This window comes from Oncorhynchus clarkii, chromosome 33 (genome assembly GCF_045791955.1).
Source record: "Oncorhynchus clarkii lewisi isolate Uvic-CL-2024 chromosome 33, UVic_Ocla_1.0, whole genome shotgun sequence".
Classification (NCBI taxonomy): Eukaryota; Metazoa; Chordata; class Actinopteri; order Salmoniformes; family Salmonidae; genus Oncorhynchus; species Oncorhynchus clarkii.
The window spans coordinates 27,377,640-27,400,402 of record NC_092179.1 but is presented as its reverse complement, the minus strand read 5'-3'; the positions used below and the strand labels follow the sequence as shown (position 1 = coordinate 27,400,402).

Below are 22,763 nucleotides of genomic sequence, written 5' to 3'. Positions count from 1 at the left end.
CTTTAGGCGTATGTCCTGATGTGACGGTCAATTGTGTGAGTGTGGTGTGCTTGTCCATCTGTCTCTCTTTCTCCCTCTGTCTATATGTTTACCTGTCCTGTCTCTCTGTTTCTCTCTTCCTCCCTCTGTCTATATGTTTACCTGTCATGTCCTGTCTCTCTCTCTGTTTCTCTCTTCCTCCCTCTGTCTATATGTTTACCTGTCTCTGTTTCTCTCTCTGTTTCTCTCTTCCTCCCTCTGTCTATATGTTTACCTGTCTTTCTTTCTGTCTTCCACAGACATGCAGAGCTCTGAGCATCTCTAACAGGCAGCAATCTGTGGAACCATGGACTCTTCTTCTTCTGAGTCCCAGTCCCAGGGCGACGGTGAGACAGCTCTGGTGAGTACAAGCCCCACCCCTCCTCACTTGGGCAGGGAAATGTCAACTCGCAGGAGCATCACGTCCCTTTTGCCTGGACTCAGGCCTATTAGCTCTGGGCTTCTTGTCTTGTAAAGCCCAGTTAAAAAGCCTTCGTCTTCTTCTGGTGCTCATGGTCCTGGAGGTCTTCCTCATTGGTGGCTTTGTCTTCTGTCATGTCCTTCTCAGTGATGATCACAGGGGTGTGTTCAGGTCAGGGCTCTGTTTCTTAATGATGTCCTACGGTGCTCATGTTCCTAGCCTGCCACCGGCTTTGGCAGTCCCACACTGAGTCACGGTTTCAGGCACTTGTGCCGGACATTAAAGGTCGCTTAGCCTCTCACTTTCATGCCTCGTGGGAATGCTAACAGCAGAGAGAGGAATATGAAGAGGTGAACGAATGATGAAGACGAAAACCTGGAGAAGATCAAACCTGTCTAGTCCTTTCACACACACACCATGTCCACATACACACTACACACCATGTCCACGTACACACTACACACCATGTCCACATACACACTACACACCGTGTCCACATACACACTACACACCATGTCCACATACACACTACACACCATGTCCACATACACACTACACACCATGTCCACATACACACCATGTCCACATACACACTACACACCGTGTCCACATACACACTACACACCGTATCCACATACACACCATGTCCACATACACACTACACACCATGTCCACATACACACTAGATACCATGTCCACATACACACTACACACCATGTCCACTTACACACTACACACCATGTCCACATACACACTACACACCATGTCCACATACACACTACACACCATGTCCACATACACACTACACACCATGTCCACATACACACTACACACCATGTCCACATACACACTACACACCATGTCCACATACACACTACACACCATGTCCACATACACACTACACACCATGTCCACTTACACACTACACACCATGTCCACATACACACCATGTCCACATACACACTACACACCATGTCCACTTACACACTACACACCGTGTCCACACACCATGTCCACTTACACACTACACACCGTGTCCACATACACACTACACACCATGTCCACTTACACACTACACACCGTGTCCACACACCATGTCCACATACACACTACACACCGTGTCCACATACACACTACACACCATGTCCACATACACACTACACACCGTGTCCACATACACACTACACACCATGTCCACATACACACTACACACCGTGTCCACATACACACTACACACCGTGTCCACATACACACTACACACCGTGTCCACATACACACTACACACCGTGTCCACATACACACTACACACCATGTCCACATACACACTACACACCATGTCCACATACACACTACACACCATGTCCACGTACACACAGCTATACCCACAGCTATCCCCACAGCTATACCCACAGCGTAGAACACAGCTATCCCCACAGCGTAGAACACAGCTATCCCCACAGTGTAGAACACTGCTATCCCCACAGCTATACCCACAGTTATACCCACAGCGTAGAACACCGCTATACCCACAGTTATACCCACAGCTATCCCCACAGCGTAGAACACAGCTATACCCACAGCTATTCCCACAGTGTAGAACACAGCTATCCCCACAGCGTAGAACACAGATATAACCACAGCGTAGAACACAGCTATACCCACAGCTATACCCACAGCGTAGAACACAGCTATCCCCACAGCTATCCCCACAGCTATACCCACAGAGTAGAACATAGCTATCCCCACAGCTATCCCCACAGCTATACCCACAGCTATACCCACAGCTATCCCCACAGCTATACCCACAGCTATACCCACAGAGTAGAACATAGCTATCCCCACAGTTATACCCACAGCTATACCCACAGAGTAGAACATAGCTATCCCCACAGCTATACCCACAGCTATACCCACAGCTATCCCCACAGCTATACCCACAGCTATACCCACAGAGTAGAACATAGCTATCCCCACAGTTATACCCACAGCTATACCCACAGAGTAGAACATAGCTATCCCCACAGCTATACCCACAGAGTAGAACACAGCTATCCCCACAGTTATACCCACAGCTATACCCACAGAGTAGAACATAGCTATCCCCACAGCTATACCCACAGCTATCCCCACAGCTATACCCACAGCTATACCCACAGAGTAGAACATAGCTATCCCCACAGTTATACCCACAGCTATACCCACAGAGTAGAACATAGCTATACCCACACCTATCCCCACAGCTATCCCCACAGCTATACCCACAGCTATACCCACAGAGTAGAACATAGCTATCCCCACAGTTATACCCACAGCTATACCCACAGAGTAGAACATAGCTATCCCCACAGCTATACCCACAGCTATACCCACAGCTATCCCCACAGCTATACCCACAGCTATACCCACAGAGTAGAACATAGCTATCCCCACAGTTATACCCACAGCTATACCCACAGAGTAGAACATAGCTATCCCCACAACTATACCCACAGAGTAGAACATAGCTATCCCCACAGTTATACCCACAGTTATACCCACAGAGTAGAACATAGCTATCCCCACAGTTATACCCACAGCTATACCCACAGAGTAGAACATAGCTATCCCCACAGCTATACCCACAGCTATACCCACAGAGTAGAACATAGCTATCCCCACAGCTATACCCACAGTTATACACATGCTGGTTCATAAACACAAAATACACAAACGCATGTTGTATCATCATCGACGATCACTCAAGTCCAGTATGATTGTCCTCCAGTATGATTGTCCTCCAGTATGAATGTCCTCCAGTATGATTGTCCTCCAGTATGATTGTCCTCCAGTATGATTGTCCTCCAGTATGAATGTCCTCCAGTATGATTGTCCTCCAGTATGATTGTCCTCCAGTATGATTGTCCTCCAGTATGAATGTCCTCCAGTATGATTGTCCTCCAGTATGATTGTCCTCCAGTATGATTGTCCTCCAGTATGAATGTCCTCCAGTATGATTGTCCTCCAGTATGAATGTCCTCCAGTATGATTGTCCTCCAGTATGATTGTCCTCCAGTATGATTGTCCTCCAGTATGATTGTCCTCCAGTATGAATGTCCTCCAGTATGATTGTCCTCCAGTATGAATGTCCTCCAGTATGATTGTCCTCCAGTATGAATGTCCTCCAGTATGATTGTCCTCCAGTATGATTGTCCTCCAGTATGAATGTCCTCCAGTATGAATGTCCTCCAGTATGATTGTCCTCCAGTATGATTGTCCTCCAGTATGATTGTCCTCCAGTATGATTGTCCTCCATGGGGACTTCTATGGTTGGGTCTTCAGAAGGCTGTAGAGGCTGAGCTGAGATCTTCAGGCTCTGTTACAATGTGGACATGTGTGAGTGATGGTTGTGATGATGGTTGGCTCTTCAGAAGGCTGTAGAGGCTGAGCTGAGATCTTCAGGCTCTGTTACAATGTGGACATGTGTGAGTGATGGTTGTGATGATGGTTGGCTCTTCAGAAGGCTGTAGAGGCTGAGCTGAGATCTTCAGGCTCTGTTACAATGTGGACATGTGTGAGTGATGGTTGTGATGATGGTTGGCTCTTCAGAAGGCTGTAGAGGCTGAGCTGAGATCTTCAGGCTCTGTTACAATGTGGACATGTGTGAGGGATGGTTGTGATAATGGTTGGCTCTCACTGGTGTTGAGTCTGTCCTTGTGAACCTGCTGCTTGTTCTCTGTAAGAGCCCCAGATGTTGCAAGTCACCCATAAACAGGGAGTGTCCCTCCCTCCCTCTGAGTCTCTCAGACAGTGTGCTCATAATCAGACATATCAGGGACAAGCAAGCGGTTGATTGGTTCAATACTAATGAGATTACAGGCTGAGTTTGGCCCTGAACAACTTCCTCCCTTAAAACCCTTCAGAAGAATCTCAATATCCAATGTTTGTTTTAGGGCAATGTTCGCAGAATTAAGGTTGTCGTTGTGTTTTTGAGCATTCTGTCTTTTTGGTCTTGACTCCAAATCAAATCAAAGCAAAAATAATTGTCACCTACACATGTTAATGCGAGTGTAGCGAAATGCTTGTGCTTCTAGTTCCGACAATGCAGTAATAACAAGTAATCTAACTAACAATTCCAAAACTACTACCTTATACACACAAGTGTAAAGGGATAAAGAATATGTACATAAAGATATATGAATGAGTGATGGTACAGAACCTTCCCACTCCACAGACACCAACCCCTCCTCCTGCTGTGTGCACTGTGCACCTTCCCACTCCACAGACACCATCCCGCCCTCCTCCTGCTGTGTGCACTGTGCAGCTTCCCACTCCACAGACACCACCCCCCCCCTCCTCCTGCTGTGTGCACTGTGCACCTTCCCACTCCACAGACACCAAGCCCTCCTCCTGCTGTGTGCACTGTTCACCTTCCCACTCCACAGACACCATCCCCTCCTCCTGCTGTGTGCACTGTGCACCTTCCCACTCCACAGACACCAACCCCTCCTCCTGCTGTGTGCACTGTACAGCTTCCCACTCCACAGACACCATCCCCTCCTCCTGCTGTGTGCACTGTGCACCTTCCCACTCCACAGACACCAACCCCTCCTCCTGCTGTGTGCACTGTGCACCTTCCCACTCCACAGACACCATCCCCTCCTCCTGCTGTGTGCACTGTGCAGCTTGCTACAATAAGTGAGTCATTATTTGTGGATGAGAGTTGTTAATGGCTCGGGTACATAAAATGTCATTTTCATCGACAGATCAGTGATCTGAATTCATTAGATTATTGCTGACTGTTTGAAATGCAATGTATTGACCTTTAATTGTGCAACAAGGCTTATCTATAGACAACGTTTAAAACATTGAGATATATATCAGGAATCGGCCATACATTTTTAAATGATTTTTAGCCCTTATCGCTCAGCCCTAAGCCTTCTGCTATTGGAGAAACATTATCTCAACTTAATCATAATCCTCATTGGCTTTTCTTGCAGCGGGTGTGAAGGCAATGAGCTCCAGATGAGTCCTGTGATGACAGAACAGGCCGTCTCTCAGGGGTGTCACACACTGGCATCAGTGGGATTATACAGTAACAGGACAAAGACCCTGTCTGAGCCTCCCGAGTGGCGCAGCGGTTTAAGGCACCGGAGGGGTCACTACAGATCCAGGTTCCATCCCGGGCTGTGTTGCAGTCGGCCGTGACCGGGAGACTCATGAGGCGGCACACAATTGGCCCAGCGTCGTTCAGGTTAAGGGAGGGTTTGGCTGGCTGGGATGTCCTCGTCCCAGGCGCCTCATCCCTTGTGGCGGCCGGGCACCTGCACACTGACTTCGGTCGCCAACTCTCCCGAATCTGTTCGGGAGTTGCAGCGATGGGACAAGACTGTAACTACCGAAATTGGGGAGAAAAAGGGGTAAAAAGTACCCCTCCCAAAAAATAAATACTAAGACCCTGTCTTTGTCCCAAATGACAGCCTATTCCCGATGGTGCAGTACTTTAGACCAGAACCCTATGGGCCAAAGTAGTGCACTAAATAGGGAATAGGGTGCCATTTGGTGCATATATCCTTTCTATTCCTCTCAGCTAATGAGGGAGCAGGTTAGACTTTAATTGTTGGAATATTTCAGTGTGGGAATTTCTCTGATTGGTCTCCCGAGACTACGATGCCGACGAAGTGCGTTCCTACGGTCCACAAATGACAAGCTGCTGTTGTGGCATGACTGTGCAAGACTCCCCAATGGGTTTATTGTGGATGGTGGTTCTTGCTGTTGTTTACTGAAACATGAGAGGGATTAGCAGCAAACACAATAACAAAGATCAGGGTAGCTGGGATTGGCTCCAACAACAGACAAATGATCTGCACAGTAAAGAACAGTTTATTGAAGACTTTCAGTGGTCTGGGCTGGAGTCCAGTTTCTGACAGACCACTTCCAGCATCTTCTATTAAGTTGTTTCTCTTAGTCACTTATACTAGACCTGACACACACACACACACACACACAAAACAATTCAAAACAATTATATGTGTGTGTGTGTGTGTGTGTGTGTGTGTGTGTGTGTGTGTGTGTCAGAGCCTAATACCCGGCTGGCCTCCCTCAGGCAGTGTTATTACAGCTGAATGTCTCTCAGTCTAGGGATGCCTCCCTCAGGCAGTGTTATTACAGCTGAATGTCTCAGTCTAGGGATGCCTCCCTCAGGCAGTGTTATTACAGCTGAATGTCTCTCAGTCTAGGGATGCCTCCCTCAGGCAGTGTTATTACAGCTGAATGTCTCAGTCTAGGGATGCCTCCCTCAGGCAGTGTTATTACAGCTGAATGTCTCAGTCTAGGGATGCCTCCCTCAGGCAGTGTTATTACAGCTGAATGTCTCAGTCTAGGGATGCCTCCCTCAGGCAGTGTTATTACAGCTGAATGTCTCAGTCTAGGGATGCCTCCCTCAGGCAGTGTTATTACAGCTGAATGTCTCAGTCTAGGGATGCCTCCCTCAGGCAGTGTTATTACAGCTGAATGTCTCAGTCTAGGGATGCCTCCCTCAGGCAGTGTTATTACAGCTGAATGTCTCAGTCTAGGGATGCCTCCCTCAGGCAGTGTTATTACAGCTGAATGTCTCAGTCTAGGGATGCCTCGCTCAGGCAGTGTTATTACAGCTGAATGTCTCAGTCTAGGGATGCCTCCCTCAGGCAGTGTTATTACAGCTGAATGTCTCAGTCTAGGGATGCCTCCCTCAGGCAGTGTTATTACAGCTGAATGTCTCAGTCTAGGGATGCCTCCCTCAGGCAGTGTTATTACAGCTGAATGTCTCAGTCTAGGGATGCCTCCCTCAGGCAGTGTTATTACAGCTGAATGTCTCAGTCTAGGGATGCCTCCCTCAGGCAGTGTTATTACAGCTGAATGTCTCAGTCTAGGGATGCCTCCCTCAGGCAGTGTTATTACAGCTGAATGTCTCTCAGTCTAGGGATGCCTCCCTCAGGCAGTGTTATTACAGCTGAATGTCTCAGTCTAGGGATGCCTCCCTCAGGCAGTGTTATTACAGCTGAATGTCTCAGTCTAGGGATGCCTCCCTCAGGCAGTGTTATTACAGCTGAATGTCTCAGTCTAGGGATGCCACCCTCAGGCAGTGTTATTACAGCTGAATGTCTCAGTCTAGGGATGCCTCCCTCAGGCAGTGTTATTACAGCTGAATGTCTCTCAGTCTAGGGATGCCTCCCTCAGGCAGTGTTATTACAGCTGAATGTCTCAGTCTAGGGATGCCTCCCTCAGGCAGTGTTATTACAGCTGAATGTCTCAGTCTAGGGATGCCTCCCTCAGGCAGTGTTATTACAGCTGAATGTCTCAGTCTAGGGATGCCTCCCTCAGGCAGTGTTATTACAGCTGAATGTCTCAGTCTAGGGATGCCTCCCTCAGGCAGTGTTATTACAGCTGAATGTCTCAGTCTAGGGATGCCTCCCTCAGGCAGTGTTATTACAGCTGAATGTCTCTCAGTCTAGGGATGCCTCCCTCAGGCAGTGTTATTACAGCTGAATGTCTCAGTCTAGGGATGCCTCCCTCAGGCAGTGTTATTACAGCTGAATGTCTCAGTCTAGGGATGCCTCCCTCAGGCAGTGTTATTACAGCTGAATGTCTCAGTCTAGGGATGCCTCCCTCAGGCAGTGTTATTACAGCTGAATGTCTCAGTCTAGGGATGCCTCCCTCAGGCAGTGTTATTACAGCTGAATGTCTCTCAGTCTAGGGATGCCTCCCTCAGGCAGTGTTATTACAGCTGAATGTCTCAGTCTAGGGATGCCTCCCTCAGGCAGTGTTATTACAGCTGAATGTCTCAGTCTAGGGATGCCTCCCTCAGGCAGTGTTATTACAGCTGAATGTCTCAGTCTAGGGATGCCTCCCTCAGGCAGTGTTATTACAGCTGAATGTCTCAGTCTAGGGATGCCTCCCTCAGGCAGTGTTATTACAGCTGAATGTCTCAGTCTAGGGATGCCTCCCTCAGGCAGTGTTATTACAGCTGAATGTCTCTCAGTCTAGGGATGCCTCCCTCAGGCAGTGTTATTACAGCTGAATGTCTCAGTCTAGGGATGCCTCCCTCAGGCAGTGTTATTACAGCTGAATGTCTCAGTCTAGGGATGCCTCCCTCAGGCAGTGTTATTACAGCTGAATGTCTCAGTCTAGGGATGCCTCCCTCAGGCAGTGTTATTACAGCTGAATGTCTCAGTCTAGGGATGCCTCCCTCAGGCAGTGTTATTACAGCTGAATGTCTCAGTCTAGGGATGCCTCCCTCAGGCAGTGTTATTACAGCTGAATGTCTCAGTCTAGGGATGCCTCCCTCAGGCAGTGTTATTACAGCTGAATGTCTCAGTCTAGGGATGCCTCCCTCAGGCAGTGTTATTACAGCTGAATGTCTCAGTCTAGGGATGCCTCCCTCAGGCAGTGTTATTACAGCTGAATGTCTCAGTCTAGGGATGCCTCCCTCAGGCAGCGTTATTACAGCTGAATGTCTCAGTCTAGGGATGCCTCCCTCAGGCAGTGTTATTACAGCTGAATGTCTCAGTCTAGGGATGCCTCCCTCAGGCAGTGTTATTACAGCTGAATGTCTCAGTCTAGGGATGCCTCCCTCAGGCAGTGTTATTACAGCTGAATGTCTCAGTCTAGGGATGCCTCCCTCAGGCAGTGTTATTACAGCTGAATGTCTCTCAGTCTAGGGATGCCTCCCTCAGGCAGTGTTATTACAGCTGAATGTCTCAGTCTAGGGATGCCTCCCTCAGGCAGTGTTATTACAGCTGAATGTCTCAGTCTAGGGATGCCTCCCTCAGGCAGTGTTATTACAGCTGAATGTCTCAGTCTAGGGATGCCTCCCTCAGGCAGTGTTATTACAGCTGAATGTCTCAGTCTAGGGATGCCTCCCTCAGGCAGTGTTATTACAGCTGAATGTCTCAGTCTAGGGATGCCTCCCTCAGGCAGTGTTATTACAGCTGAATGTCTCAGTCTAGGGATGCCTCCCTCAGGCAGTGTTATTACAGCTGAATGTCTCAGTCTAGGGATGCCTCCCTCAGGCAGTGTTATTACAGCTGAATGTCTCAGTCTAGGGATGCCTCCCTCAGGCAGTGTTATTACAGCTGAATGTCTCAGTCTAGGGATGCCTCCCTCAGGCAGTGTTATTACAGCTGAATGTCTCAGTCTAGGGATGCCTCCCAAATGGTGCCCTGTCCCCTGTACAGGCTAGTGCACTAGTTTAGACAAGCACTCTCTGGGCCCAGGTGAAAAGTAGTGAAGTATGCAGGGAATAAGCCTGGTGTGGGCTGTCTCATGCTCTCCTAATACATCCTCTGTGGGCTGTCTCATGCTCTCCTAATACATCCTCTGTGGGCTGTCTCATGCTCTCCTAATACATACATCCTCTGTGGGCTGTCTCATGCTCTCCTAATACATCCTCTGTGGGCTGTCTCATGCTCTCCTAATACATCCTCTGTGGGCTGTCTCATGCTCTCCTAATACATCCTCTGTGGGCTGTCTCATGCTCTCCTAATACATCCTCTGTGGGCTGTCTCATGCTCTCCTAATACATCCTCTGTGGGCTGTCTCATGCTCTCCTAATACATCCTCTGTGGGCTGTCTCATGCTCTCCTAATACATCCTCTGTGGGCTGTCTCATGCTCTCCTAATACATCCTCTGTGGGCTGTCTCATGCTCTCCTAATACATCCTCTGTGGGCTGTCTCATGCTCTCCTAATACATCCTCTGTGGGCTGTCTCATGCTCTCCTAATACATCCTCTGTGGGCTGTCTCATGCTCTCCTAATACATCCTCTGTGGGCTGTCTCATGCTCTCCTAATACATCCTCTGTGGGCTGTCTCATGCTCTCCTAATACATCCTCTGTGGGCTGTCTCATGCTCTCCTAATACATCCTCTGTGGGCTGTCTCATGCTCTCCTAATACATCCTCTGTGGGCTGTCTCATGCTCTCCTAATACATCCTCTGTGGGCTGTCTCATGCTCTCCTAATACATCCTCTGTGGGCTGTCTCATGCTCTCCTAATACATCCTCTGTGGGCTGTCTCATGCTCTCCTAATACATCCTCTGTGGGCTGTCTCATGCTCTCCTAATACATCCTCTGTGGGCTGTCTCATGCTCTCCTAATACATCCTCTGTGGGCTGTCTCATGCGCTCCTAATACATCCTCTGTGGGCTGTCTCATGCTCTCCTAATACATCCTCTGTGGGCTGTCTCATGCTCTCCTAATACATCCTCTGTGGGCTGTCTCATGCTCTCCTAATACATCCTCTGTGGGCTGTCTCATGCTCTCCTAATACATCCTCTGTGGGCTTAGGCCCTTCTTTAGGAGCCGTATATCAATGCCCCCCCCCCCATAGTAGCAGAACTTTGAGTGTCCTGTACGCTTCATAGCACTAAGATCATCTATGTCCATTGTAGGCAATGGATGAAAGACCATCTTAGTGACTCCAAGTTTTGGGTGAACAGTTCAGTAGATACCTGTTCCTACACTGCTGAGAGGTGGTGACTGTTAAGGTAACACTGCTGAGAGGTGGTGACTGTTAAGGTAACACTGCTGAGAGGTAGTCACTGTTAAGGTAACACTGCTGAGAGGTGGTGACTGTTAAGGTAACACTGCTGAGAGGTAGTCACTGTTAAGGTAACGCTGCTGAGAGGTAGTCACTGTTAAGGTAACGCTGCTGAGAGGTAGTCACTGTTAAGGTAACGCTGCTGAGAGGTAGTCACTGTTAAGGTAACGCTGCTGAGAGGTAGTCACTGTTAAGGTAACGCTGCTGAGAGGTAGTCACTGTTAAGGTAACGCTGCTGAGAGGTAGTCACTGTTAAGGTAACGCTGCTGAGAGGTAGTCACTGTTAAGGTAACGCTGCTGAGAGGTAGTCACTGTTAAGGTAACGCTGCTGAGAGGTAGTCACTGTTAAGGTAACGCTGCTGAGAGGTAGTCACTGTTAAGGTAATGCTTCTGAGAGGTAGTGACTGTTAAGGTAACGCTGCTGAGAGGTAGTGACTGTTAAGGTAACGCTGCTGAGAGGTAGTCACTGTTAAGGTAACGCTGCTGAGAGGTAGTCACTGTTAAGGTAACGCTGCTGAGAGGTAGTCACTGTTAAGGTAACGCTGCTGAGAGGTAGTCACTGTTAAGGTAACGCTGCTGAGAGGTAGTCACTGTTAAGGTAACGCTGCTGAGAGGTAGTCACTGTTAAGGTAACGCTGCTGAGAGGTAGTCACTGTTAAGGTAACGCTGCTGAGAGGTAGTCACTGTTAAGGTAACGCTGCTGAGAGGTAGTCACTGTTAAGGTAATGCTGCTGAGAGGTAGTCACTGTTAAGGTAACGCTGCTGAGAGGTCGTGACTGTTAAGGGAAGGTACTCACACCAGGCAGCCCACAATAACCACTGGTCTGTTTAAAAGAAGCTGACAGGTTTAGTTTTGTTCCTGTATTTCATGGGAATTTTCACAAGTTCACTGATCTGAGGTCAGTTCTGGGCGTGTGCTTGTACTCCTTTGTGTGTCAGTACGAGTGATGTGAGGCCTTCTGGTTTGTTCAGGTCTTAACCCTTTACTGGTCGAACAACAGAGCAAATGCCAGTGTCCTGTTTCCATGGACCTAGTGCATCAGACAGTCTGGATGTGTCCCTTTTAGGGTGCCATCTGGGACGCAGTTTCCTGTCAGTCTGTCAACTGTAATTATGATGAAGTTGGTGCTGGTCTGGTCTGCTCTGCTAGACTAATGGTATCTGGACTAGAGGTCGACCGACTATGATTTTTCAACGCCGATACCGATTATTGGAGGACTAAATGGCCGATTTAAATAAAATATTTGTAATAATGACAATTACAACAATACTGAATGAACACTTTTTAACTTAATATAATACATCAATAAAATCAATTTAGCCTCAAGTAAATAATGAAACATGTTCAATTTGGTTTAAATAATGCAAAAACAAAGTGTTGGAGAAGAAAGTAAAAGTGCAATATGTGCCATGTAAGAAAGCTAACGTTTAAGTTCCTTGCTCAGAACATGAGAACATATGAAAGCTGGTGGTTCCTTTTAACATGAGTCTTCAATATTCCCAGGTAAGAAGATTTAGGTTGTAGTTATTATAGGAATTATAGGACTATTTCCCTCTATACTATTTGTATTTCATTAACCTTTGACTATTGGATGTTCTTATAGGCACTTTAGTATTGCCAGTGTAACAGTATAGTTTCCGCCCCTCTCCTCGCTCCTCCCTGGGCTCGAACCAGCAACACAACGACAACAGCCACCACATCGAAGCAGCGTTACCCATGCAGAGCAAGGGAAACAACCACCCCCAGGCTCAGAGCGAGTGAAGTTTGAAACGCTATTAGCGCGCACTAACTAACCAGCCATTTCACTTTGGTCACACCCGACTCATCTCGGGAGTTGATAGGTTTGAAGTCATAAACAGCACAATACTTGACGCACAACGAAGAGCTGCTGGCAAAACGCACAAAAGTATTGTTTGAATGAATGTTTACGCGCCTGCTTCTGCCTACCACCGCTCAGTCAGATACTTAGATACTTGTATGCTTGTATGCTCAGTCAGATTGTATGCAACACAGGACACGCTAGATAATATTCTAGTTATATCAACAACCATGTGTAGTTAACTAGTGATTATGATTGATTGTTTTTTATAAGATAAGTTTAATGCTAGCTAGCAACTTACCTTGGCTTACTGCACTTGCATAACAGTCTCCTTGTGGAGTGCAACAAGAGAGAGGCAGGTCGTTATTGCGTTGGGCTAGTTAACTGAAAAGGTTGCAAGATTGGATCCCCCGAGCTGACAAGGTGAAAATGTGTCTTTCTGCCCCTGAACGAGGCAGTTAACCCACCGTTCCTAGGCCGTCATTGAAAATAGGAATGTGTTCTTAACTGACTTGCCTAGTTAAATAAAGATTAAATAAAGGTGTAAAAACAACAACAAAAAAACGGCAAATCGGCGCCCAAAAATACCGATTTCCGATTGTTATGAAAACTTGAAATCGGCCCTAATTAATCGGCCATTCCGATTAATCGGTCGACCTCTAATCTGGACTCATCTCAGCTGGGCTGGTAGAGTCCTCTAGACTAATGGTATCTGGACTCATCTCAGCTGGGCTGGTGGTCCTCTAGACTAATGGTATCTGGACTCATCTCAGCTGGGCTGGTGGTCCTCTAGACAAATGGTATCTGGACTCATCTCAGCTGGGCTGGTAGAGTCCTCTAGACTAATGGTATCTGGACTCATCTGGACTGGTAGAGTCCTCTAGACTAATGGTATCTGGGCTCATCTCAGCTGGACTGGTAGAGTCCTGTAGACTAATGGTATCTGGGCTCATCTCAGCTGGGCTGGTAGAGTCCTGTAGACTAATGGTATCTGGACTCATCTCAGCTGGGCTGGTAGAGTCCTCTAGACTAATGGTATCTGGACTTATCTCAGCTGGGCTGGTGGAGTCCTCTAGACTAATGGTATCTGGGCTCATCTCAGCTGGGCTGGTAGAGTCCTCTAGACTAATGGTATCTGGACTCATCTCAGCTGGGCTGGTGGTCCTCTAGACTAATGGTATCTGGACTCATCTCAGCTGGGCTGGTGGTCCTCTAGACAAATGGTATCTGGACTCATCTCAGCTGAGCTGGTAGAGTCCTCTAGACTAATGGTATCTGGACTCATCTGGACTGGTAGAGTCCTCTAGACTAATGGTATCTGGACTTATCTCAGCTGGGCTGGTGGAGTCCTCTAGACTAATGGTATCTGGGCTCATCTCAGCTGGACTGGTAGAGTCCTGTAGACTAATGGTATCTGGGCTCATCTCAGCTGGGCTGGTGGAGTCCTCTAGACTAATGGTATCTGGGCTCATCTCAGCTGGACTGGTAGAGTCCTCTAGACTAATGGTATCTGGACTCATCTGGACTGGTAGAGTCCTCTAGACTAATGGTATCTGGGCTCATCTCAGCTGGACTGGTAGAGTCCTGTAGACTAATGGTATCTGGGCTCATCTCAGCTGGGCTGGTAGAGTCCTGTAGACTAATGGTATCTGGACTCATCTCAGCTGGGCTGGTAGAGTCCTCTAGACTAATGGTATCTGGACTTATCTCAGCTGGGCTGGTGGAGTCCTCTAGACTAATGGTATCTGGGCTCATCTCAGCTGGGCTGGTAGAGTCCTCTAGACTAATGGTATCTGGACTCATCTCAGCTGGGCTGGTGGTCCTCTAGACTAATGGTATCTGGACTCATCTCAGCTGGGCTGGTGGTCCTCTAGACAAATGGTATCTGGACTCATCTCAGCTGAGCTGGTAGAGTCCTCTAGACTAATGGTATCTGGACTCATCTGGACTGGTAGAGTCCTCTAGACTAATGGTATCTGGACTTATCTCAGCTGGGCTGGTGGAGTCCTCTAGACTAATGGTATCTGGGCTCATCTCAGCTGGACTGGTAGAGTCCTGTAGACTAATGGTATCTGGGCTCATCTCAGCTGGGCTGGTGGAGTCCTCTAGACTAATGGTATCTGGGCTCATCTCAGCTGGACTGGTAGAGTCCTGTAGACTAATGGTATCTGGGCTCATCTCAGCTGGGCTGGTAGAGTCCTGTAGACTAATGGTATCTGGGCTCATCTCAGATGGACTGGTAGAGTCCTGTAGACTAATGGTATCTGGGCTCATCTCAGCTGGGCTGGTAGAGTCCTGTAGACTAATGGTATCTGGGCTCATCTCAGCTGGACTGGTAGAGTCCTGTAGACTAATGGTATCTGGACTTATCTCAGCTGGGCTGGTGGAGTCTTCTAGACTAATGGTATCTGGGCTCATCTCAGCTGGGCTGGTGGAGTCCTCTAGACTAATGGTATCTGGACTCATCTCAGCTGGGCTAGTATTGTCCTCTAGACGAATGGTATCTGGACTCATCTCAGCTGGGCTGGTAGAGTCCTCTAGACTAATGGTACCCGGACTCATCTCAGCTGGACTGGTAGAGTCCTCTAGACTAATGGTATCTGGTCTCATCTCAGCAGGACTGGTAGAGTCCTCTAGACTAATGGTATCTGGGGTCATCTCAGCTGGACTGGTGGAGTCCTCTAGACTAATGGTATCTGGGGTCATCTCAGCTGGACTGGTAGAGTCCTGTAGACTAATGGTATCTGGGCTCATCTCAGCTGGGCTGGTAGAGTCCTGTAGACTAATGGTATCTGGGCTCATCTCAGCTGGACTGGTAGAGTCCTGTAGACTAATGGTATCTGGGCTCATCTCAGCTGGGCTGGTAGAGTCCTGTAGACTAATGGTATCTGGGCTCATCTCAGCTGGACTGGTAGAGTCCTGTAGACTAATGGTATCTGGACTTATCTCAGCTGGGCTGGTGGAGTCTTCTAGACTAATGGTATCTGGGCTCATCTCAGCTGGGCTGGTAGAGTCCTCTAGACTAATGGTACCCGGACTCATCTCAGCTGGACTGGTAGAGTCCTCTAGACTAATGGTATCTGGTCTCATCTCAGCAGGACTGGTAGAGTCCTCTAGACTAATGGTCTCTGGGGTCATCTCAGCTGGACTGGTGGAGTCCTCTAGACTAATGGTATCTGGACTCATCTCAGCTGGACTGGTGGAGTCCTCTAGACTAATGGTATCTGGTCTCACCTCAGCAGGACTGGTAGAGTCCTCTAGACTAATGGTATCTGGACTCATCTCAGAGACTTTCAAAAGAGAGATGTCACAGAGCGATAGCCGAGGAACCTGCGAGCATCGATAATCAGTGAGAGGTGAGCAGGGGTTGCAAGAAGCTTCACAATTTGCCTGGCTGTGCAAACAACCATTTATTTCAGCAAATGTTTTACGATCTGTCAGTTCTCAGTGCTACCGTTCCATTGGCATTAATTGATTGTGCACTCAGACCAGGCCGGTAAAATTTTACATTTCTAGGAAACTACAAGTGGTAATTTCCTTTGTTGTATATGCTACTTCTTCCTTAACGGGATAGTTCACCCATTTTACAAAATGTTTATTTGGCCACTGTCTCCAGATGCTAACTTTTTAGCACAAAACCCAAAGCAAGTCAATATCCACAATATTTGAATGTCTTATTCAAGGTGAACTATCCCTTTATACATAGTAATTTGAAGTCAGGCTCAGTGGGAGTTCTCAGCACAGATGTGTTCTTTAACCTAATCAAAGTGGTTGGTATTATACTGCAAATGAGCCTCTGATCACTCGTTACGGTGAGTACGAAATGTTTGTCTGGAGTTTAGTAGAGGCAAATCTCTGTCCTTCTGTTGTCTCCTCCCTCAGCAGAGTGTGAGAAACCGGCTAGGTTTTGTGGCGGTGCAAATCAACTTTCTTTCTGCTTAGGCCTAACCCAGAATCATGACCCTTCTCAGCAGGCTCGATTTATACTGTACCAGTATTTTGTTATTTAACCTTTTATTTAACTAGGCAAGGCAGTTAAGAACAAATTCTTATTTACAATGGCGGCCTACCTCGGCCAAACACGGACGACGCTGGGCCAATTGTGCGCCACCCTATGGGACTCTATGGGACTCCCAATCACGGCCAGTTGTGTGATACAGCCTGGAATTGAACCATGGACTGTAGTGACGCCTCTAGCACTGAGACACAGTGCCTTAGACCGCTGCGCCACTCAGGAGCCCTGAAAGTATATTTGTGCAGGTGGTGAATGAGATTGTATAGCATCACATGCAGTTTCTGTTCTTCAACAGTGTACCTCACTGATCTAGATTTTTAGGGGTGGGTTGTGGAAATTTAGCTCGCTAGTGTTTTTACCACTAAATAAATATTTTGGAATTTATGCAAATGTTTCTGTCTAGCACCAGTCATTATGCTAGAATTTGCCTTACTGATGTAAAATGACATCTCTGGTACTTTTGAGACTGACTGGGTTCCAACCTGGGTCTCCTGCGGACCACAACATTGTGTTAGCCCACTGAGCTGAAGCCACTAGACGACTGAAGGATGCTGGGAGGTCTTCAAGTTGAGCCAGTTATGGTCAATGGAACGGCTTTTAAAGCAGATCACTTTTGGAGCGTTTATGTCCAGACCCAGTCTCTGGATGGCGGGTTTCCAAACCGCTCTCAAAACAAAGTTTTGCAATATTTGTCCTTGGATGAAACTTGCAGCCCGGTCTCAAAGGTGCAATTACCGTTCCTGAAATACACCTTGTGGAAGCAAACAGTAGCTATATCGCCTAGCGTTATTTAGCTCGTGTGGTAGATCAGCAATAAGCCACTGAAGGAGTGCAAACATCTATTGAAGTGGCTGTCATCCCAACCACTTGTCTGACCCCTCTCACACCTTCTGTTCCTCTCTAGGCACAACCCACGCCAGATACAGGAAGTCATGCAGGCTTGTTGTTTCTATGGATGCATCACAAATGGCACCCTATTCCCTATATAGTGCACTACTTTTGACCAGGGCCCTATGGGATGCAGCCTGTGTCATCATGCCAGCTAGTGTTCAGCCTGGCCCTATGGGATGCAGCCTGTGTCATCATGCCAGCTAGTGTTCAGCCTGGCCCTATGGGATGCAGCCTGTGTCATCATGCCAGCTAGTGTTCAGCCTGGCCCTATGTAGAAAAGTCTGAAAACAAAATGTGTCTAATAATAGCCCAGTTTTCTCCCATGTGATCACAATTAGATTATGTGGAATGTAGATGTTTTTTTTGTCTTATGACGCCCCCTGAGAAAATATGATGCCTCATTCTGTACCTTTGGAGTTTAACCCTGACTTCAGAACAGGGCCTTCAATGTAACCCTGACTTCAGAACAGGGCTTTCAGTGTAACCCTGACTTCAAAACGGGGCTTTCAGTGTAACCCTGACTTCAAAACAGGGCTTTCAGTGTAACCCTGACTTCAAAACGGGGCTTTCAGTGTAACCCTGACTTCAAAACGGGGCTTTCAGTGTAACCCTGACTTCAAAACAGGGCTTTTAGTGTAACCCTGACTTCAAAACGGGGCTTTCAGTGTAACCCTGACTTCAGAACAGGGCTTTCAGTGTAACCCTGACTTCAAAACGGGGCTTTCGGTGTAACCCTGACTTCAAAACAGGGCTTTCAGTGTAACCCTGACTTCAAAACGGGGCTTTCAGTGTGGTCTTAAGCCCCTGACACCAGACCACGTTAGGCCCTCTGTCTATGCTCCTACTATCTGTCTCTTTTCTCCTTGAAATTCCGATCCCCTTTAAAGAATAATAAAATAAAACAGGGCCTTCGCTGTCCAAGTTAAGCATTCACCATGGTTCAATCTGTCCACCGTACCTCTACCTGCTTCACTCGCTCCTCCAGAGGCTCGTCTAGACCAGCCCAAATGAATGGCCTTTCCTTTAACCCAGTTGGCACTCTTCCAAGTTCACTTCTTTTTTGGCTTTTTTAGTTGCCCCATTGATCACTTCATTGTTGGCAAATGAAAACATATCGGGAGGAGAGGAAAGCCACACTGTCTTTGTGAAACCACTTAAGACATCGTCCCCTCCACGTCCCCTCATCGTCCCATCTTAACTTGTTTTCCCTGGTGGGTCTTTGACTCAGCAACCGAGAAAACGGAAGCATTAATGAGGCTGAAGCGAAGCTGAACACCTAGTCGGGCCGGAGTAACATGGTGATAGTCTGAGTCGGTTGTTGTGTCTCCATTGGTCGCTTGCTGGGGTGTTGGTTTTGCTTTTGATGGCTGAGGAAATCAGGTGCCCTGCTGGCAGTTATTGGTGCAGAAAGGCTTGGAATGAACGTAGACACATGGTGTCTGAGACAGTGTTGTTTTGATTTTGCGTGTGTGCATGAGTGGCAGCAAACCAACAGACAAAAGGGATACATTAGAGAGAATCAGAGTTACTGCGGGAAAACTAAAGGAGCTTTCTCAGAAGAGAGCTAGCATACACAGGAAGATAAAAGGAGGGAGAATAAACAAGGGGGAGAGAGGGAGGGGTTGTGTGTGTACGAGAGAGCAAAAGACAGAACAGAATGCTCACCATGGTAGCAGGAGAGAGAGAGGGAGGGACTTGTGCTCTCCAGCACGCTGTCTCTCGTTCCCTCTCCCTCTTCTCTCCAGTGTGTGTGAGAGAGCTCAGTTGTTGGTCGTACCAGGGCTAGTCCTGTCACGCAGCAGCAGCAGCCACGTCACCGCCAGGCAGCCGTCACAAGGTATGCATTTCCTCTCCTCTCTCAGAGCAAAACTAACACTGCCTTTCTGTCAAAGAAACACAAGAAAGAACAGTGGGTGGAGGATGTTGAAGCTTAGCGGAAGCTTTGGGTTGTCTTGGATTGATATGTCAGTGGGTGTGTTCCTCTGCTTTCTTTGTTTACAGTTTGTATGCCACATACCGAGAATTGTAGTTCCACTAGTAATGTCATTATTATTTTGCTGCTGAACATGGGGAGTTGAGTTGTTCCACTGTATCTGCTTGTTTGTTGATGACTGTGTAGACACTGACTGCCTTCAGATCACAAACTTGGAAGAGTGCCTAGCTAGCCTAGGCATGCTAGTATGTGTACCCTGCTAGCATCTGAAGCTAACAGAGATACTATCCTGTCATCTGGACAGCACAGCTGTGCGCTAACAATGGACAGCACAGCTGTGCGCTAACAATGTTATCAGTGTTATCTTGTAGCAACGTTAGCATCACTCTGTTCAGTCCATTTCCTTTGTATGCTGTTGGGGAAATGCTGAATGGGGATTGCTGGGCTGAGAACTGATTGCCAAGAAGTTGTGGATTAATCATAGACTGAGCTTCCCTGTGGCTTGTTTACTAGCTAGGGTCATGGAAGCAAGGTAGAAACAGAGAGAGTATTATACCTTACAGAACTATCTATAAGACGAGATACTCCCAGGTACAAAGTATGTGGACCCCTGCTTGTCGAACATCTTATTCCAAAGTCATGGGCGTTAATATGGAGTTGTTCCCCCCTTTGCTGCCACAGCAGCCTCCACTCTTCTGGGAAGGCTTTCCACTAGAACATGTGCTGCAAGGACTTGCTTCCATTCAGTCAAGAGCGTTAGTGAGTTCTGGCGCTGATGTTGGGTGATTAGGTCTGGTTCGCCTTCTGTGTTCCAATTCTTCCCAAAGTTGTTCGATGGGGTTAAGTTCATGGCTTTGTGCAGGCCAGTCAAGTTCATTCACACGATCTCGACAAACCATTTCTGTATGGACCTCGCTTTGTGTACGTACGGGGGCATTGACATGCTGAAACAGGAAAGGGCCTTCCCCAAACTGTTGCCACAAAGTTGAAAGGACAGAATCGTCTAGAATGTCATTGTATACTGTAGTGTTAAGATGTCCCTTCACTGGAACTAAGGGGTCTAGCGTGAACCATGAAAAACAGCCCCAGACCATTATTCCTCCTCCACCAAACTTTACAATTAGCACTATGCATTCGGGCAGGTAGCGTTCTCCTGGCATCCGCCAAACCCATATTCGTCTGTCAGACTGCCAGATGGTGAACCGTGATTCATCACTCCAGAGAACGGGTTTCTACTGCTCCAGCGAGCTTTACACCACTCCAGCCGACACTTGGCATTGCACATGGTGATCTTAGGCTTGTGTACGGCTGCTCGACTATGGAACCCATTTCATGAAGCTCCCGACAAACAGTTATTTTGCTGACGTTGCTTCCAGAGGCAGTTTGGAACTTGGTAGTGAGTTTTGCAACCAAGGACAGACTATTTTTACTCGCTCCGCGTTTCAGCACTCAGCGGTCCAGTTCTGTGAGCTTGTGTGGCCTACCACTTCGAGGCTGAGCCGTTGTTACTCCTAGACGTTTCCACTTTACAATAACAGCATTTACAGCTGATTGGGGCAGCTCTAGCAGGGCAGACATTTTACGAACTCACTTGTTGGAAAGGTGGCATCCTATGGCGATGCCACGTTGAAAGTCACTGAGCTCTTCAGTATTTTTTTATATTTTTATTTAACCTTTATTTAACTAGGCAAGTCAGTTAGGAACAAATTCATATTTATAGTGACGGCCTACCAATGATGTCCTACCAAAAGGCAAAAGGCAAAAGGGATTAAAAAAATACTAATAAATACAATATAAATATTGGACAGAACACACATCACATCAAGAGAGACAACACTACATAAAGAGAGACCTAAGACAACAACATAGCAAGGCAGCAACACATGACAACACAGTATGGTAGCAACACAACATCATAATAACATGGTAGCAGCACAACACATGGTACAGTCATTATTGGACACAGACAACAGCACAAAGGGCAAGAAGGTAGAGACAACAATACATCACACAAAGCAGCCACAACAGTATGGGCCATTCTACTGTCAATGGTTGTCTATGGAGATTGCATGGCTGTGTGCTCGATTTTAGACACCTGTCAGCAACGGTGTGGCTGAAATAGCCGAATCCACTAATTTGAAGGGGTGTCCACACAGTTCTGGAACGTATCTAGAAGACTATTTACTCTGTCAATCAGTTACTTTATAAGTAGTTTATCACCATGAGGAAGTTGTTTTGGGGTCTCCGTTATGCACGAATGCCGTTCATTAGTGCTTTCCCAGCAATGGCTGCTGCTAAGACCCAACCGGGAGGGAGTTTTGGCTCAGCAGAGACATTGGTTATATAGTGCCCTACGTTTGACCGGTGTCTATAGACACTATGTAGGGAATAGGGTGTCATTTAGGACGCTACCATTGAACAGTCTGGGTCTGAGTGTGTGTAATCAGATTGTTAGCATTAGACCGGTTGCACTGTGTACATTGATTGGGAGCGTGAGGGGATTGGTCAAATGACTCTTCTTCTCTGAGAGTAGGGTGTCTTTGGATTGGGTGACAGCACTGGCAGCGCTTTTACTGACCAATAGGGTTATAACGGTGACCTGGCAGAGCTCTTGCTAACCAATAGGGTTGTAACGGTGACCTGGCAGAGCTCTTGCTGACCAATAGGGTTGTAACGGTGACCTGGCAGAGCTCTTGCTGACCAATAAGGTTGTAACGGTGACCTGGCAGAGCTCTTGCTGACCAATAGGGTTGTAACGGTGACCTGGCAGAGCTCTTGCTGACCAATAGGGTTGTAACGGTGACCTGGCAGAGCTCTTGCTGACCAACAGGGTTGTAACGGTGACCTGGCAGAGCTCTTGCTGACCAACAGGGTTGTAGCGGTGACCTGGCAGAGCTCTTTCTGACCAACAGGGTTGTAACGGTGACCATATAACTGCGGTAGTAAACACAGACCCAAGATAGGCTTCTGAAACAATTTTGAAGTCATACAGAAATGTCCAGAGGAAATGTGTCCTCTGCTGAAGCTGGATGGGTGGTACTTTAACTGAAAGTCTATATAGCACTTTAGGACTTTATATTGATTCCTATCTTGTGTTGACTCTGCAAAGCC

At 47.5% G+C, this 22,763-nt stretch overlaps 1 protein-coding gene across 4 annotated transcripts in view; it reads left to right on the top strand.

Moving 5' to 3' along the window:
- The window catches only part of LOC139392699 (oxysterol-binding protein-related protein 8-like), a 151,755-nt gene that overhangs the window by 28,432 nt on the left and 100,560 nt on the right, over window positions 1–22,763 (top strand). For all 4 annotated transcript variants that reach the window (XM_071140874.1, XM_071140872.1, XM_071140871.1 and 1 more), the window contains one exon: window positions 279–379. Coding sequence is in view for 2 of the 4 variants with exons in the window: in XM_071140872.1 (XP_070996973.1) it covers window positions 326–379 (54 nt within the window). In the remaining 2 variants the exon portion in view is untranslated. The remainder of the gene's footprint in view (window positions 1–278; window positions 380–22,763) is intronic.